The sequence below is a fragment of the Nannospalax galili genome, unplaced genomic scaffold (assembly GCF_000622305.1).
Source record: "Nannospalax galili isolate Female #2095 unplaced genomic scaffold, S.galili_v1.0 scaffold1437, whole genome shotgun sequence".
NCBI lineage: Eukaryota > Metazoa > Chordata > Mammalia > Rodentia > Spalacidae > Nannospalax > Nannospalax galili.
This window is the reverse complement of record NW_008341050.1, coordinates 2,900,135-2,917,843: the sequence shown is the minus strand read 5'-3', so window position 1 is coordinate 2,917,843 and position 17,709 is coordinate 2,900,135. Positions and strand designations below refer to the sequence as shown.

The following is a 17,709-nucleotide window of genomic DNA, read 5'->3' as shown; positions in this document are numbered from 1 at the left end:
CCCAGTGGATTTAAGAATGTGAGCGTGGACCAGAGGCTGACTGAGGCTGCAGTGGACCAGTGCAAAGGCCAAAGAAGCAGGGTCACCTGGCTCATGCAGGCCACAGAGCTGAACACTTCATAGATTCCTTGTTGAACCCTTACCCTGTAGCTGAGTGTGGTCACATTCATTTCCTCCAGACTTTCAGGAGCTAAGTGGCCTGCTCAGAATCTGCATGGCACAAAGTGGCAGAGCTGGGCTTCAAACCCAGATCTCTTATCCCAAAGTTTATGCTTCCTACCTTTCTGCTGCTACCATTGCAGAACATGACAGACAACTCTGGGAAGGGGGAAGGGAAGAGTCTGAGTTCCCAACTTGGGGATTCTGCACCTTTGTAGGAAGAGCACTGCCTGAGATGGGCCTCCCTAGGCAATGTTCTCCCAGGCACATTCCTGCTCATGCCATCTGGACTCTGCCAGGACCCCTCTCCTCACCTGGGGTGAGGACTGCCTTGGATGCAGGGGTATGAGGATCCTCCTATGGCTGATATTTGAGTGGAGGGAAGGGAGAGACACAAGGAGAAAGTCCTTTCATCCTTCTTCACCCAGATAGTCTGTAGCCACAAACTCTTGACCTATGTCTTCTCTGGGAGCCCTCTTGGCAGCCCACCTGTTTAGATGAGTGGCCCCCTTGCTGCCTCTGACCCTACTCTGCCTCACCTGGCTGACAATGCAAAGATGTTGGGGCTGGTTGCCAGGGAGACATTGGCTGGCACCTACCAGCTTCATCTGCCTCATAGGGCTGTCAGACCAGGCCCATGGTGGCCTCATCCTACAAGGTAGTCTTCTGTTAGCATGTGACCTTGTTAACATTCATCCAACAGGTCTGTTTAGAGTACCATAAAACCTACTTTTTATTATCTGAGAGTGTGTTCTATCAGAACTCTTTGCCTTTCCCTTCTTCTATTTCTCCCCCAAACCTCCCTCTTCTTGTTATAGGTAAAAACAAAAAGCTAACTCACTTTAAGGCAGTGGTTCTTTGTGTGTGTATGTATGGTGCTGGGGATGGAATTCAGGGCCTCCCACATGCTAGGCAAATGCTTTCCCACTGAGCTGTACCTTTGGTCCAAAGCACTAGCCTTTCCAGCAAACAGTATAATTAATGTCTGGAGGTGTTTCCTCATTGTAACAGCAGGAGGAGGTGCAATACTGCTGGCATCTCGTGGGTAGAGTCCAGGAAGGCACCTGAGCATTCTATGCTTGCACAAGGTACCTTGCTCAAACAACATGGATTTGTCCATAGGGGCAGATGAAAGCCCCTGACCTAAGTTGCCACACATAAGTATTGACATTTTCCCAAGCCCTTTCTACTCTGAGAGCAAACATTGCTCACTCCAAGAGGAAGCATGAATACTGCCCTTCCTGACATGAGACACAGGTTAGTCATGAGTATCTTTGCAAGTGAAGAGGGCATTTCTGTCCCCAAAGTACTTTCTTCCACAACATCCCACTTGGCAGGGGAGACTCTTGATATTCTGTTTCTTGGGCGGCGTAACAGGCTCCCAAAGTGGAAAGTCATTTTAAACTAGTGGGTGCCATTGACCAAGTCCAGGCTCTGTGTAGGGTCCTGTTTGGAGAGTTGGGCATTTGCCCTCCTGCCTCCTCCATACCATAGAGGTGCATAGTGGGCTTCGAAAGCTGAGCTTAGGCAGCAGGAGGTTCACTGAACTCCTGGCTTTTCAGGCCCCTGCATGCCCGTTTACACCCAGGCAGGCCCCCCAGGGACATCAAGGCTGCTGTGTTTTGCAAATAGGTCATGGTGAATAAATGCTAAGCCTTGTAGGCTGATGAAAAGGACTCTGTTGGGCTAGGTAGGTCTGTCCCTCTACCCTCTGGAGCCACCCTGCTCAAACAGCCTGGATAAGAAGTAGGTCAAACAGCTTGATCCCATGGGAGCTACCTGGGCCAGCCTGTAGGCTCTGGAGACACCACACCCTCTAGAGTACTGGTTGGCAGACAGTGGACACTTCTCACTGGAAGCCCACCAGTCCTTTGAAATATAAGACCATGGTCATGAGCTTGGACCAGGAAACAAGTCAGGAGACTCAGCACAGCACTCTCCTTTCATCTCTTCACTGGTGACCTGTGGAGGCAAGGCTTGTTGATGTGGCACATGAAGACATGTGGCACCCTGGCTAGGTCTGTATTCTAACTCAAGGGACACTGGATCTATGCCTGGCTGCTGTGTGGGTCAGTCTGAGCACCAGGGAGGGAGAATGTCAGGACTCAGGTCGCAGTGGGTTGCTGATGTGCTTCTATACTGCACATGCATACATACCACTCATGTGTCCACATATGTCTGCCTTCCACATGGGAAAGGCACTTGTTTGTATAGATCCATGTATCTGTATTAGCATGCCAAGTCAGGTATGCACACACAGATAAGGTCACACCTGAGTGAATACATGCTTAACATATTTCATCAAATCTAAAACCCAGATGGGGATGTGGATCAGTTGGTAGAGTTTGCCCAACACACACAATGCCCTGGGTTCGATCCTCAACTCTGTAAAAACTGGGCATGATGGTTCATGTCTGCAATCCCAAGTGATCATGATCAATATCAACAGATGTCATGTGACAGTAGTAACTACTGCATGGCACTGTATCTTTCTGGTCTTCCTTGCCAAAATCCATGAGCCCATCCAACCATGAGATAAATATCAGAGAGAGTTGAGGGTGGCGGTACACACCAGTTATCCTGGTACTCGGCAGACAGATGCTGGTGAATTAGCCAGGGCTTGTAGTCAAAGCCTCCTTTTACCACCAAAAAACAAAAACAAAAACAAAAAAAAAAGAAAAGAAAGAAAGTATCAGGCAGATACATCCAAATTGAAGCACAGTCTATAAAATCCCTGGGTAATTCTCTACAAAATCATTAAGGTCACCAAAAGCTAGGAAGGGCTGAGTATCTGTGAAAGACATGTGATCTGATGCATTATTGTATCCTGGGTGGGATCCCACAAGCAAAATAGGATGTTATAAGGGTGTGAACTGGAGAGACCTGGCAGTGCCAAGTACTTCAGTCAATAATTGCATGTCAGTGTGGGTTGGTTCATCATGACAAATGTGCCATACTTATGGTAGATGCTGATAGTGGGGAAAGATGGGTGCAGGGTGCGTGGAATGTGTATGCCACTCTCGCAACTTCTCTGCAAACTTAAAGCTATTTTTAAATGAAAAGCTCCTTGTAGATTGAATATCCCCTTCTCTGAAATGCTTGTGAACAGAAGTGGTTTGGATTTTTTGATTTCATGTCATCAGCAGCAATCTTGGGGAGAGGATTCAAGTCCAAACATGAAGTTTTTGTGTGTTTCATATTCACCTTAGATACACAGCCTGAGGGTAATTTTATATATTTTTAGTGTACCTGCATTTTTACCTGTGACCCATCACAAGTTTAGGTGTGGAGTTTTTCACTTAAAATGTTATGTTGGCACTCAAGAAATTTTTGCAATTTGGAGCACTGAAGAGTTCATATTTTCAGGGCTGGAGAGATGGCTCAGCAGTTAAGAGCACTGACTGCCCTTGCAGAGGACCTGGGTTTGAGTCCTAGCATCCACATGGCAGCTAATAACCATCTGTAACTCCAGTTTCAGGGAATCCAATGCCCTCTTCTGACCTCTGCAGGCATTATAGGGCATGAGTGCACTTACATACATGCAGGCAATGCACTCATACACATAAAATAAAAATAAAAAAAAATTTAAAAAGAGTTCATATTTTCAGATTTGGGATGTTCAACTTATATTTCAAAAGTTCTTCCATCTGGAAGGGTTGCTGGGAAGTGATGCAGGAAGGACCCTTGTAGACTGGGCCAGCCTTTATGGACAACTAATGACTTCATTTCTGTGTGAGCACAGGTGGGCTTCAGACTCTAGGGTCTTGTTTTCTTCCCCACCTTACTGCCTGAAACCTGTTTGAACCTTCCCACCAGGCAGGTAGGCAGTCTACTCTGTGGCTACTTGGGAATAATGACCCTTAGGAGAGAGAGAGCACAGGTTGTTGGATACTGTGCTCCATTGGGTCTCCCCTGCCCGACTCTGCCAAGGACATGCTGGTCTTGGTGTGGAGCATGAAGAAAGGCCTTCTCATGGGCTCCCAGGGGCCTGGCTGGCCTCTCTAGCCACAGACTGAAGCTCAGTCTCTCCCCTATCAGGCTTAGATCTGGGAAAGTGATACTGCATTCTATATCAAGGATCTTGACCACAGGATCCTCCTGGGAACCTGACCCACAGGATTGGGTGCAACGGACCAGCCCAGACCGGGGCAGTTCAGTCCGACGGGAACAGGGTCGTCGAGAGGGTGGACAAGGAGTCGGCAAATGACAAACAGACACAAAGGAGCTTGATGAAAGTCTGAGTGTATTTTTGTAGCTGCAAGGTTTGAAATATATACAGCAAAGATTGTGAAAGTTCATCATCAGCGTGACTGTTCTGTAATTAGTCACCTCCTAAGATTTTCAGTAAAAGTAAAACAATTTTGCCAACCCTCATGTATAGCCAAAACACATTTCTTTATCTTATCAACCTGGTACCAGTCAGCAAATTCCTGTTTTATGATACTATGGTTTCTACTACCAGTTTTTATTACATACTTAGAACTCTGTTAGTTTTGTGTTTTTAGGTCAGAATGACCTTAAACCACTAAGTACTTTTAATATTAACTGTGTATGATATTTCATTTTTAACTATTTGATAACATTTCTTGCTTATTTGTAGTGGGCCACCGGGCTTTCAAGTCATTCTTTAACCCCTTAGATCCTAAAAAATCATTTCATGTTAGGGACTTATGAAGCCATCTTTCCCAGCTATTTTTTCAATCCTTAACTACAGTCTGTAGTTGCCTTTTAATGTTCTCTTGTTGATCTTTTATCAAAAGACACCAAGGTGGTCTTAATCTTGCCAATTTATCCATGAATTGTAATGAATACCAAGAAACCCTTCTTCTATCTATATTTACTCATCTATGTCTCTCTTCTAAAAATCCATTATTCCCTGGACTTTCCAGCATTAATTTTGCTTAGCTACTTCTTGCTGCATCTAAAATGGCTTTCATTAATAGTGATGCATCTGGAGGCACAGGTGTCAAGGACACCAGGTGCTTTCTGGGCCCCTGAAAGCCCATGATACAGTGACAGTCAGAAAGATAATAGCAAGTAAAAGCATGCCAAGTACACTGCATGTTTTTTAGCACAGCCAATTCCAAGAGGCAACCTTCCTTGAAGTTCCAGCCTCAACCCACGGAGGATCTCACGTGGGCTTCATTGGAGATGGCGTGACGTGACAATTGGGAAAGGGTTTTTGCTATTGCTTAGCTGACTGTGTTGCTCCAAGCCTAGGAAACCCAGCCTCACCCTCTCTTGCAACCTAGGAAGCCTTTTAGTATCTAGAAATCAGGGTTCAAGGTTTTGGAAGCAGGAGTATATGGAAGAAGTTTCCAGAAAACCTGGAGGCATGGAGTCCTGCTCCTCTGCCTACGTGTCTCCTGGCTCATTGCCCTGGCCTTTGGTCATCTTCCTCTTTCTCACCTCTCCCTGCCATGAAAGGTGCTTTCTCTCCCTCTGCCTTTGCTCTGCTGCAGGTTGCAGGGTTCAGGGCTCAGGAGCACGAAGCCCGTGGCTGCCCCATCTCGTCTCTACCATTTCCAGGGCGGCTCATCTCAGCGATACTGTCAGTTATTGTCAATAGGATCTTTTCACATGGCCATCTTCCCAGGGTAGTCTCCCTAAACAGGCCTGAGGAGACACAGTTCAAGTGGCTGGGTGCTGCTGGGACAGAATACCAGGCCCATAGTCCTGGCCCAGAAGTTCAGCTTGTATCTGTTTCCTGGCGGTATGGCTAGCTCAAGCCTTGGGTGTGGGGAAATGGCTGCTTTCTTCCTTGGAGCTGTGAATACTGCTCTTTTGTCCTGGGCTGTGGAAAACCTGCTCAGCCACCTAGAGAAATTGTGTCTGGATAGCAGCTGAGTATAAATAGGGGTTGAGGAGTCACAGAGATCTGAGTTCAAATCAAAGCTTCCCTGGGGAGTGTTGGGCAATTACTTAACCTTTCTGAAGCTTTGATTTTTCTCTCTCTTTTTTTTTGAGACAGTGTTTCACTTTGTAGCTAAGGAAAACCTTGAACCCCCAATCCTCCTGCCTTTACCTCTTGATAGCTTGGATTATAGGCACATGCCCCATGTGGGAATTGAATTCAGGGCCTCTTGCATGCTGGGCAAGTACTCTACAAACTGAACCACATCCCCTGCTCCTAAGAAGCTCGTAGTCTTGATGGGACCTGGGGAAATGGCTCCATGGGTAAAAGCACTTACTGTGCATGAGAACACACTCACATAAAAAGCCTGGCATGGCTATGCATGCTTGTAACCCCAGCACTGTGGAGGGCAGATGCCTGAGGATTGCTGGGGCTTCTGGCGGCCAGCCTAGCTTCAGTGAGAGACCCTGTCTCAAGGAAATAAGGTGGAGAGTGATAGAGCAGAACTCCTGACTTCCTCCTCTGGCCTCTGCAAGTGAGCATGGGTTTGTATACAATCACATGGAGGCACACACACCTACACACACATTTGTACACTATACACACATACATACACATACACACCAAAAAAAAAAAGGAAAAAAGAAAAAAGCAGCAGTTTATATTCTTGCATATGAGGCAGGAATAATTCTGCTCTATATGAGGGTTATGAGGTCGTGAACAGAGCCGGGTATACAATAGTTATTCTGGGAGCTGCAACTTGTACTTCCAGCCCCAGCACTCTCCATCTATCCCTCCCCTCTGCTGTTTTTGTTTCTTGTTAGTCAGAGGCCTGACCTTTGCTTATTTTTCTGATGTACACCTAGTGGCTATCTCAGGCCAATAGGTGATGTAAAATCCTAGCCTAGGGGTTCTGACAGAAGTGTCCTTGAACTTGGCTCAAATGTTAGAAGCAAGGAAACCAGACATACTGTTCTTTCTTCCCTGTGGGCGTGGCTTTCAGTCAACCTCCTGTGTCCAACCAGGGGAAGCAATTCCTGATCACTCTCTGGTCTCCCACCAAACACAGCCATGGAAGGAGGAGGCTGCGGGGCCAGGGTGCAGCCAGCCTGGAGCCTGTCTGAGGGCTCCTGTGACTATGTTCCAGGGAGGGTAGAGTCCTGTACCTGTCAGGTAGCTACACCTCCTGGCTGTGGCATCATGTGCCAGGCGGTTTCTGCCAACATGATGGCTCTATCCAGTCACTTCCCTGGCCTGTGTGAAGCCTTAAAGCAGTTCCAGCCAAGTCAAAGCCTTTGAGGACCTGAATTCAGGGCCAGGACAGGCAGGGGTGTATGCAGATGAGTGTGCCAGGGTCTAGAGGACTGGACCAGGCAGTGTGGAAAGGCAGGGATCACCCCCTTGCCAGTCCCCTAGGCTGGATGGTAGTTGGAACAAGGATCATTGAAGGCTTTATGAGCAGATTTGACTTGCTGAAGGAGCAATAGAAATAAGCAAGGTATCTCAGTATCTCAGTATCTGGAGGGGATTGGTCACCTTGTATCTCCAATCTATAGTTGCTCAAGTCCCCCTGTAACCTACACAGTCCTCCAGAGTTACTTCTTTCTTCCCTCACTCCCTCCTTTCCCCTCTGTCTCTCCCTCCATCCCTTCCCTCCTTCCCTTCCTTCTGGCGCTGGGGATTGAACCCATGGTCTTACACATGCTAGATAAGCATTCTACCACCCAGCTGCAGAGCCCCCTCCTATGTTCTTTACATAATCTCTGACTCTGAATGCTGAACATACTGTCCACATAGATGCTAGACTATATCCTTTAGACAGCAACGACAAAGCAAAAATATGTATGCATTCTATATAGATAATTTTTTTTCTCAAAGATTTTTCAATGCACAGTTGGTTGAACCTACAGGTGCAAAGCTTTCAGATACAGAGGACTGGCTGCCACATGTGGGATTCTGACAATAGACTGAATAGCCCAGGGACTGTTCAGAATTAGAGAGACACACAGAGAAAGCCCAGAGGTCCCTCCAGATGCCCAGAACCCAACAGATACCCCCACCCAAATGTCCTAGTTGATTGCTCTCGTCTCTTTTTCTTTGGGACACACTGTAGTATAAGAGGCACTGATATAGCTAAATGGCATGTCCCTTGCCTGTCCTAGTCAGTCACCCCAGAGTCCACAGTATTGACCACAGCCCTGTGTGGAAGGATGGCTGTCCTGGTGCTAGAGGTGTTGGGAAATCAGATGAGGAATAACCTTCCTGTAGGTGGATTGCTGTCTCAACAGTCAAAGCATCCTGAGTTTGGTGGTGTGCTAGGGGGGATGGGATGATAGATCCTGAAGCCCTCCTAAGATAAATCTCAGGCATGTATGTCGAGACAGGCACCCTCTCTACACAGTGGAGCTCTTTCTCCCTGTGAAGTTTTGCTAAGGAGGGGAGCCCTTTGCCATGGGTCTTTCTATCTACCTTTTGGTAGGGATTGCCAGGGTCTTTTTGTCCAGAGTGGGCACTGTGCTTTGATCTCAGTAGTCATTTGGATCCAGTGATGGACTTTGGTCTCAGTACTTAGTTGGATCCAGCTCTGGCTTTGGTTTCAGTAGTCAATTGAATCCAACACTGGGCTTTGGTGTCAGTAGTCAGCTGGATCTAGTGCTGGGCTTTAGGTTCAGTATTCAGTTGGATCCAGACATGGGCACCAGAAAGGCCCTGATGCTGGCTGCTTTGAGATCTGCATATTTATGCATGGGGGCACTGCCAGCTCTGGGCACTGGGACAATGGCCTGGGGCTAGGCTCTGTGGTCAGGCAGCTTCTGCTGTGTGGCTCTGCGCCCACAGCCTGGTTTTGTCTTTGGCTGGCCCAGCAGTTCTCTGGTTCCGCTCCAGGGTTCTCCTCCTCATAGGACTCACACACATGGGTTTGGAAGCACTTTTCTTCTCCATGTAATGGATAGCTATCCTGTCATGGGCTGTAAGTTAGTTACTTTTCATACATGTGAGAAAGAATTGGTGGCCAAAGGGCACAGGGAGACAAAAATGGGGAGAAGAAGAGAGCATCCAGCTCCCAGGAATCCACACAGATAGGAGTCAGGCTGCTCTACTATGCCACTTACTGACTGTGCCTCTGGGCTTGTGTGGCTCTCTTGTGATTCCCAGACATTTACACAGGGCAGCCCTCTAACAGCCATTATTCCCAATCCAAAGAAAAAGAAACAGAGGTTCTAAGGAGCTCTCTACTATGTCCCAAGCCATTCTGCTGATATGCAGAGCTGGGATTGAAACCCAGCTATCCTAGTAGCTGCCTTATTATTGTTTAATCTGAGCATCTGAGCAAGTCATTTCTGAGTTGTTCAAGTTCTATCAGGGGTTAGTCACATAAGCAGTGGCATAATTGTTTGCGGATACCCTGTTAAAGACACGTTCCATGAAGCAAGGAAAATACAAACAGTATGTTCAGTGTGCTCCAATTTTGTGACCTAGCACACATGTGACAGGGAATTTGTTAATTGTGGTCAGTTAGTTGCTAGTAGTGTAGGTGATCTAATTTTCTTTTTTTGTACGTACTTATTTTTACAGTAAAATATTTTATGTTTTTTTAAGAAGCTATTTTTTAATCTTGTGTGTCTATGGTTTGTGTGTGTGTGTGTGTGTGTGTGTGTGTGTGTGTGTGTGTGTAGGCATGAGCATGCCATAGTGTGCAATGAAAGTCAGAGGGCAACGTAGGATGTTGATCTTCAACTTCCACCTTGTTTGTGACAATCTTCCTTGTTCATACATGCCAGGCTGGCTTGTCTCAAGCTCCCCCGGGTTCTCCTGTTTCTACCTCCCAATCTCCCTGTATGAACATTGGGATTAGAAATGCATGCACTGCTCTACCCAGCTTGAACATGGGATCTGGGATCCGAACTCAGATACTCAGACTTGTGCCACAGGTGCTTTACCCACTGAGCCATTTCCTCAGCCCCTAATATTTAGGACCACTAAAGCTGGAGTGTCCAATGGGGAATAACTCAGGAGGTGGATATCCTCAGGAAAGGTTGAGCTCTCTGTCCTTGAAAATAGACAAGCAGGGGCTGAGTCCCTCTCTCATGGATGCTGCCCAGGCTTCCTGACAGAGCTAGATTTCCAGCTGAATTTGTGGGGTAGTACTTCTGTCTCCGGGGCAGGCTCTGGGCCTGTGAGTGAAAGGAATTGTCCTGAGTTGGTCTCCTCCCCCTTGATAGAATCTAAGAACCTCCAGGGTCCCTTGTTCAAATGCAGGTTTGACTTGGGAGGCCCTGGGCATGTGTAGATTCTGTTTCTAACAAGCTCCTAGGTGATGCAATCACTGTCCATCCAAGGCCCTTGAACACTGCCCCTACTCTGGGGATTTGTCTTGGAAAAGAGCCCAGGGCCACCTCTCAGTTGCCCACTTACTGTAGGGTAAACAGTGTACCAGTGGCAATTGCAAAAAGCCCAGGGATGTTAGGACAGGAACTTGAACAGAAGTCCCTTGAGTCAGGTGACCTCTCTGGAAAAGGTTCTTCAGAGAGGTGGACAGAATTGCTGAGCTTCAGACCAATCACCTCCCTGCATACTCAGGCTCTGTGGAAAGAGCTCAGGGTTGGGATTCAGTGTCTGGCATTTGAATTCCAGCTATGTGCTCTTGGGCAAACCATTTTACCTCTCTTAGTCAGTCTCAGTTTCTTTACTTGTTAAAGTAGGACTGAGAAGACTTGTTAGATAAGGTCATGGATGGATGGAATAAATGGGGTGCCGTACGTTAGGAGCCTGGCCCAGCACATGGCATGCAGTAAGCCCCGTGGGGAAGTTTGCTTCACTTACACTGTGTGCTCTTCTCCTTCTAGGTGGATGAGATTTACCACGACGAGTCCCTGGGGGCCCATGTGAACATTGCCCTTGTCCGCTTGATCATGGTGGGCTACCGACAGGTGAGCCCAATTGTCAGGGGTTAGGGATTGGAGGGAGGTGGGCTGTGAAGTCTCTGTGTGGGGTGGAGGGACACGTTTCTGGGAGACTTCGTCTTCCAAATAAGGACCTTGAGACCATCAAAGCTGTTGTTTCAGGAAGGAGGCATTAGGCATGGGTCTCTGCAATAGGAGAAACTTACCGTCCTGCATCCTCAGGGAGGAGGTGCCTTTTCTCAAGGAGTCAGTAGGGAGAGTGAGGCATGGGGGCACAGGGCAGTGATGAAGTAAGTCTTGTTGTTATTGACAAGATATAGCCTGGGGGCATTGGCCTCTGCAGTTTTAGACCAGGTGCATATTCCCTGTAATGGGGATGACAGTCATATTTTCCTCCCTGTGAAGACTGGGTAAGACAGAAAATGTACATGGCAGGGAAGTACTCGGCACAGCACCTGTCTTGCAGTTTGAAGAGATTGGAAATTGTATGTGTTAAGTCTTTAGTGGACATGGGTATGGAACAGTACTTGGTATGAAAAGCCTCCCTAGTGAAGGGAGGGCTATATGCCAGCAGCAGCCAGGTGGAGACAGCTGGTCGCAGGGATGGGCACTGGAGTCTCTAAGGAAAGTTCTTGAGATTTGGCCTTTTCACTATCCTCCTGACCCCTGCAGTCTCTGAGCCTGATTGAACGTGGAAACCCAGCACGAAGCTTGGAGCAGGTGTGTCGATGGGCACACTCCCAGCAGCGCCAGGACCCCAGCCACACTGAGCACCATGACCACGTCATCTTCCTCACCCGGCAGAACTTTGGCCCTTCAGGTATGCAAGGTACTGTACCTGCTTGGCCAGGTATAAGCAGCCTGCAGGGCAGAGGTAGAGATTCAAAGTTGGACCTGGAAAGTCCTGTTGGACCTGTGAGACCTGCCCAAGGGAAGAAGACAGAAGGACAGGACCTGTATAGCCAGCTGAAGTGGGTCTTGGAACTTGTAGACTACAACAAATGAAAACATTCCTGTTGGGGTGGCCACTGTCTCTGCCCTGCCTACAGGCTACATGTGCTGTTTGTTTTAGCCTCCATCTGCTTGAAGACCCCAGGAACTTAGCATGCTTCTGTTCATACTGGGTCCTAGGCACTTGGAGTGGGGGTCGTGTGGTATGTGGTGAAGGAAGCTCATGGCCCATGCCACCCCATGGACCTGGGTGTCAGCCTCCCCTCGGCCCAAACTCCGCTGCTACTGGGAGACCATTGTGCACCGGTCCCCGTCACGGAAAGTCAGGGCGAGAAGAGAGACTGATGGGGTGAGAGGGGCCTAGGGAGGCAATGAGTACAGTGAGAAGAAACACCTGGGAGACTAACTGTGTCAGTGGACAGCTCGTTTATTATGGCAGAAGCAGAGGTTTATATAGAAAAGTTTTGTGGGCAAAGAGATGGGGTTGGTTTTCTGGCGGGCAGGCAGGTAGGGGGAGGGAGGAGGCTTCTAAGGCTACATGGCCTTTGTCCTGTCCTTCAGTCACTTGGTCTACAAGAGACTTGGTTAGGATTAAAGGATTAGAGACCTAATAGTTTTGCTTGGGAGTTGTTGGGTAAGAGACAGTGTATCTAGAATGGAACATGCCAGCTTCCCGCCATCCTTACTGGGAGGTCTCTGGCCTGGCCATGCTCTACATTCCAGGCACTCCTGAGTTATCCCAACTTTTGTGGTGGCTCATGAGACTGGTCATGTGTAAATGGCCCCAGGACGGTGGGTGAGGTGGGTGGCTTTGAGGCTGTGTGAAAAGCAGTGAGCTTAGAGGGGCCTGTGGGTGAAAGGCCAAGGTCAGGCTCTGTCACTGACATGGTGTCTCCCAGCTTTCAGCTTCTTGATTCTCCCAGGTTGCAAATGGAATAAATTATATTTATCTTCCTCCATTCCCTGGTTGCTCACAGAGTGGAGGAGTACATAGGAGTCCGTGACACAGTATTGACCACTGTAAGCATCTATGAACACATCTATCTTTGATTACCCTGGTTTCGCATAAGGGGAACCTGAGACACAGAATGGTGAAGAGATTTGCCCACCCTCATAGGAGGCAGAAGACAGACCTGAGGCCACACTTAACTCTCCAGGCCTCACATTGAGGGCTGGCTCTCTCTCTCTCTCTCTCTCTCTCTCTCTCTCTCTCTCTCTCTCTCTCATTTCTCTCTGTCTCTGTGTGTGTTTCTAGTTTAATGGAGAAAATGAATCAGCTAGCTCTGTCTACCTCAGGGCTACTTGTCTGAACCACTCATTCTCAAATGTGTACAGACACTCATGTATCTGCACACATACACACATATACAGATACATGCACACGTGTGTAAGCACACACAGATACATAGACAATGTACACATATGCACAAGAGCCCACACAGACATACACAGGTATGGAATGATCCAGCATGGAGTATGAAGCCCATGGCTCCAAGATGATAAGGCTCCAAGATGATAGGGCCCCATGCCCCCTTCTCATTGTGTCCCCTCATTATGTTCCTCAAACCATGCCACATAGAAGGTGGCTTCAGCACAACTCTAAGAGAGGGAGAGCTCTCTATTCCCTCCAGGCCCAGGCAGAGAGTACTTCCTACTTGCAATGCATCCTCCAGATTTTCTCACCCTGCACTCCTATTGCAACTGGGCCCCTTTTTTCGGTTGTTAATTTTTAGCTGGGGATGGGGTACATGGTCTCTTGCAAGCTCAACATGGGCTTTACCACTGAGCCATGCCCCTACGACCTAGGAGGGTTGCTCTTGAAAGCAGACCCTTAGCTTACAAGGCCTTGCACACAGCAGCACTTACTGCTAGACCCACTGCCCTGATATGGCTTGTCTCCCTGTTTGCCTGTGTCTCCCCAACCTCTGGAGAGTTATCTTTCCCGTCCTTGAGGCTCAGCTTGGTGGCTCTCCAAAGTCATTCCTTTGGTCCCGTTCCCTGGTCCCCTCAAACCTTTCTGTAGGACCATTGCTTCCCTTTCCTTCACATTTCACCAATTATTCCCTGAACTGTGACCCTCAAGCCTACCCATACTCTAACCACCTGATGTCCCTGCTAAATTAAATCTTCCTTAATGGTGAGATACACTGGAGGTGGGGGAATGATCTTGTTTTTCTGTTTTCCCCATGGTATCTACATAAATTCTCCCCTCTTCTTCCTCCCCCTTCCTCCCTTCCCCTCCTTCTCTTTCTCCTCTTTCTTTCCCTCCCTGCCACTCTTTGGAGATGAGTCTCTCTGTTGCCCAGGCTACTCTCAAACTCCTTGGCTCAAGTGATCTTTCTGCCTTAGTCTCAGGAGTAGCTGGGGCTACAGACAAGCACCACTGCATCTGATGCCCCAGAGTTTCTAACACAGGACCATCTCTGACCTCCACATAGAAAGTGTTGCAAGCTGGTTTGTTGGAAAGTATGGAAGTAAAGTATGTGCAGACCCAAATCCCTGGAGTTCCACTTGTTCAGAAGAGTTGCCACCAGACTATGGGGAACTATAGACCGAGAGCAAAGCTACCAAATACCTAGGATATGGTGGCAGCCACGCCCACGTTTGTTCTGTGGGTAGGACTTTGTGAGCACCTTTCTTGTCCAGGTACCCTCCAGCACCAGCCAGCTTGGGATGTCCCTTTGTTGTTCAGGCTGGACGCACACATTGGTTTACTCTACCTCACCTACCTGTGACCTCTCTCCTTCTCCCTGGCAGGATATGCACCTGTCACTGGTATGTGCCACCCCCTAAGAAGCTGTGCCCTCAACCATGAGGATGGTTTCTCCTCGGCTTTTGTGGTGGCTCATGAGACTGGTCATGTGTAAGTGGCCCCAGGAGGGTGGGTGAGGTGGGTGGCTTTGGGACTGTGCGAAGGGCAATGAGCTTAGAGGGGCCTGTGGGTGAAAGGCCAAGGTCAGTCTCTGTCATTGACATGGTGTCTCCCAGCTTCCCATGGCTATGGGGGCCAGATGTGCCCTGTTTATTTTGACAGGCCAGTGGCAGTGTCCCTCTCACAGATAGGGCCTGCTGTCTGGGTGGTCTTTACTCTTGGCTTCCCTCCATTCCATCCCCACCCCAGGCCCCTTTAGAGACTCATTTCAGTTCACCCTCAGTGGCCACCGATGGGCTGGCCTGAGCCCACCATAAACAGACACACTTTGAGCCCAGGCAGTAGGCCAGACAGGAATTGGCAACCAGTTCTGCGGATTTGGATGCTGTTTCGAATACATTCATTCACTCCTTATCCAATATTTCTTTATTCTTTTTTGTGTGTGTTTGTTTTTTGAGACAGGATCTCATATAGCCCAAGCTAGTCTCAAACTCACTATGTAACTGAGGATGACCTTGAACTTAATCCTCCTGCCTCAGCCTCCCAGCTGTTGGGATTACGGATGTGCATCATCACATCTGTCTTCATTCAGTACTTGAGTGCCTACTGTGTGCCAAGGTTTGCCTTGCTCTACAGGGCAGGGGGTATTCGGTCTTTCCTAAGTAGAAACCCCTCCCTGTGGAGAGGCAAGGTCGAACTTAGGGACCAATGTCCTGTCTATGTAGCAACCAAGGCCAGATGGAACTGCAGGAAGTATTCAGGAAATTAGGACTGGTTGGGCATGATGGCGCATGCCTTTGATCCTAGCACTAGGGAGACAGAGGAAGGCAGATCTCTGTGAGATCCAGGCCAGCCTGGTCTATATAGAGTTCCAGGCCAGCTGGGGCTATAGGAAGACCCTGTCTCAAAAATGAAAAAAGGAAAAGGATGAATAATTATGGCTGGCGGGCTTTGGTGTTGAATACAAGCTTAAAGAGCAAAGTTTTTCATTGAAACTCCTGTTGGGTGGGCACCTACCTACTACGTGCAGAATCCTGTGCTGGGGCTCTCTGGGGTCTAGTAGTTCACACACCAAGGGGCTCAGTGAATGAGGCTGACTAGACAAGACTGAATGAGACCAGTCCTTGACTACTAAAACCTTTTTGGTGGGACAGTGCATGGTGAAAGAGTTGTTGATGGTAGAGCAGGTGGACTCTGACCGGGAGGTCAACCCATAGACATGGCAGCTGGAGCTGGTGTCCTATAGCAGGAATCTCTGTAAGGACCTTCTAACCATTCAACAGTGGGCCTGGGAATGGGCCTGCAGGCTTGGTGCCAGCCCCATGGGGTGGAGGGCGGGGAGGGGGGACGCAGGAGGAACAAGTAAAGGCTCTGCTCAGTCCCCCCTGTGGGCTGTGTGTGTCCAGAGCCCTGGAGAGGTCTCAGCCCTGGAGGATGATAGGAAGAGGGGGACAGGGAGGGTACGTGGACATTGGTGTCCCAGCAGGGCCAGCCTCAGGAGCTGGGAAGATGTGGGTAGGGTCTGAGGGAGGGATGAGGGATGGATGAGGGAGGGGTGGGTCCCCATCAGGAAGGAATGGGGAGGGGAGGGAGTAAAGATATAGTTAGGAAACTGAGGCCAGCAGGCCCAGTCTGGATTCCTGGTCAGGGCAGACTCTCCTTCTTTGGGCCCATCCACCTGTCTTCCTAATCTCAGAAGCCCAGCATGACTGTTCCCCACCTTCTAGGCTCGGCATGGAACATGATGGCCAGGGGAATGGCTGTGATGATGAGACTAGCCTGGGCAGTGTCATGGCACCACTGGTGCAGGCTGCCTTCCACCGCTTCCACTGGTCCCGCTGCAGCAAGCTGGAGCTCAGCCGCTACCTCCCGTAGGTCACCTCTGTCTTGGATATGGGGATGGGGAGCAGGTGGCTTGCTGCTACAAACCAAGGTCATACAAACTGAGTTCCAGCCTGTCCTCATCCTGCCTGCTGGCCTGACTTTTCTGTGCCTCTTCTACCTCCATTCCCTTACCTGACCTAAAGCATCTCCATTAGCACCACAGGTGGGTTAGCTACCCTTGAGTCTCAGTGTGTTCAGGTGACCAAGAACATGGAAATCCTATTAAAAAGCCAGGGTACTCCAGCCCCAAACAGATGCTAGTGAGAATCCTCTGGAGGATGGGTTGGGAATCTGGATTCATTAAGTACAGCAGGTGACACCATGCTGCAGATTAGGAGCCACTCAAACTAGGGTAATCCATCTTCCCGGGTCCCCAGAGAGGGGGAATGTGAGGAAAGCATGTAGAAGTGTAAGACAGGTGTTCTAGAAGGATGGAGACAGGGACCTTCCATTGCAGCTAGGAAGAGCAGCCACCCAGTGTACCTCCTGTGTGGTGGGTCAACTTTGCCTTGGGCAGTTGTCATGAATCCGCTCCTAAACTTGTCCATAGTTTGTTCCTTGAATACAGACGAAACTAACACCCTAAGCCAGCTACAAGCTGAGTTCCTAAGCCCAGGCTGGTTGCCTTTGCCCCTGGATGCAAGTAGAGCCCCTCTGTTAGATAGTCCCTGAGGAAGAGGGATCCTGTGACAGCCCATCCTCTTTGGAAATAATAGCTGGGGTCCTAGATGATAGGCACAAACACTGTCAGGCCTTCTTTGCTTACGGAAAGCCCCAACTTCGGAAGGGAGAGCTTGGGATTTACAGTCCTTGGGACTTCTTCTGTGTCTCCTGCAGCTCCTATGATTGCCTCCTCGATGATCCCTTTGAGCGTACCTGGCCTGAGCCCCCTGAGCTGCCTGGGATCGATTATTCCATGGATGAGCAGTGCCGCTTCGACTTTGGCACCGGGTACCAAACCTGCTTGGCCGTGAGTAGGCTTGTCCTGCATAGTGCAACTTCCACCCAGCTAGCAGTGGACCTGGGGCTAGGCCTGCAGACTTGGTGCCGGCCACATCAGAAGGAGGGGTGGGGTTCAGGATAGA

The 17,709-nt window shown here is 49.0% G+C and overlaps 1 protein-coding gene across 3 annotated transcripts in view; it reads left to right on the top strand.

Annotated features, from left to right (window-relative positions):
• The window catches only part of Adamts14 (ADAM metallopeptidase with thrombospondin type 1 motif 14), an 86,653-nt gene that overhangs the window by 38,778 nt on the left and 30,166 nt on the right, over positions 1–17,709 (top strand). For 2 of the 3 annotated variants that reach the window (XM_029565152.1, XM_029565151.1), the window contains exons 5-9: positions 10,861–10,944; positions 11,590–11,746; positions 14,626–14,731; positions 16,468–16,611; positions 17,462–17,594. In XM_029565152.1, coding sequence (XP_029421012.1) covers positions 10,861–10,944; positions 11,590–11,746; positions 14,626–14,731; positions 16,468–16,611; positions 17,462–17,594 — 624 coding nt within the window. The remainder of the gene's footprint in view (positions 1–10,860; positions 10,945–11,589; positions 11,747–14,625; positions 14,732–16,467; positions 16,612–17,461; positions 17,595–17,709) is intronic. The other variant, XM_017799028.2, reaches the window with a different exon arrangement.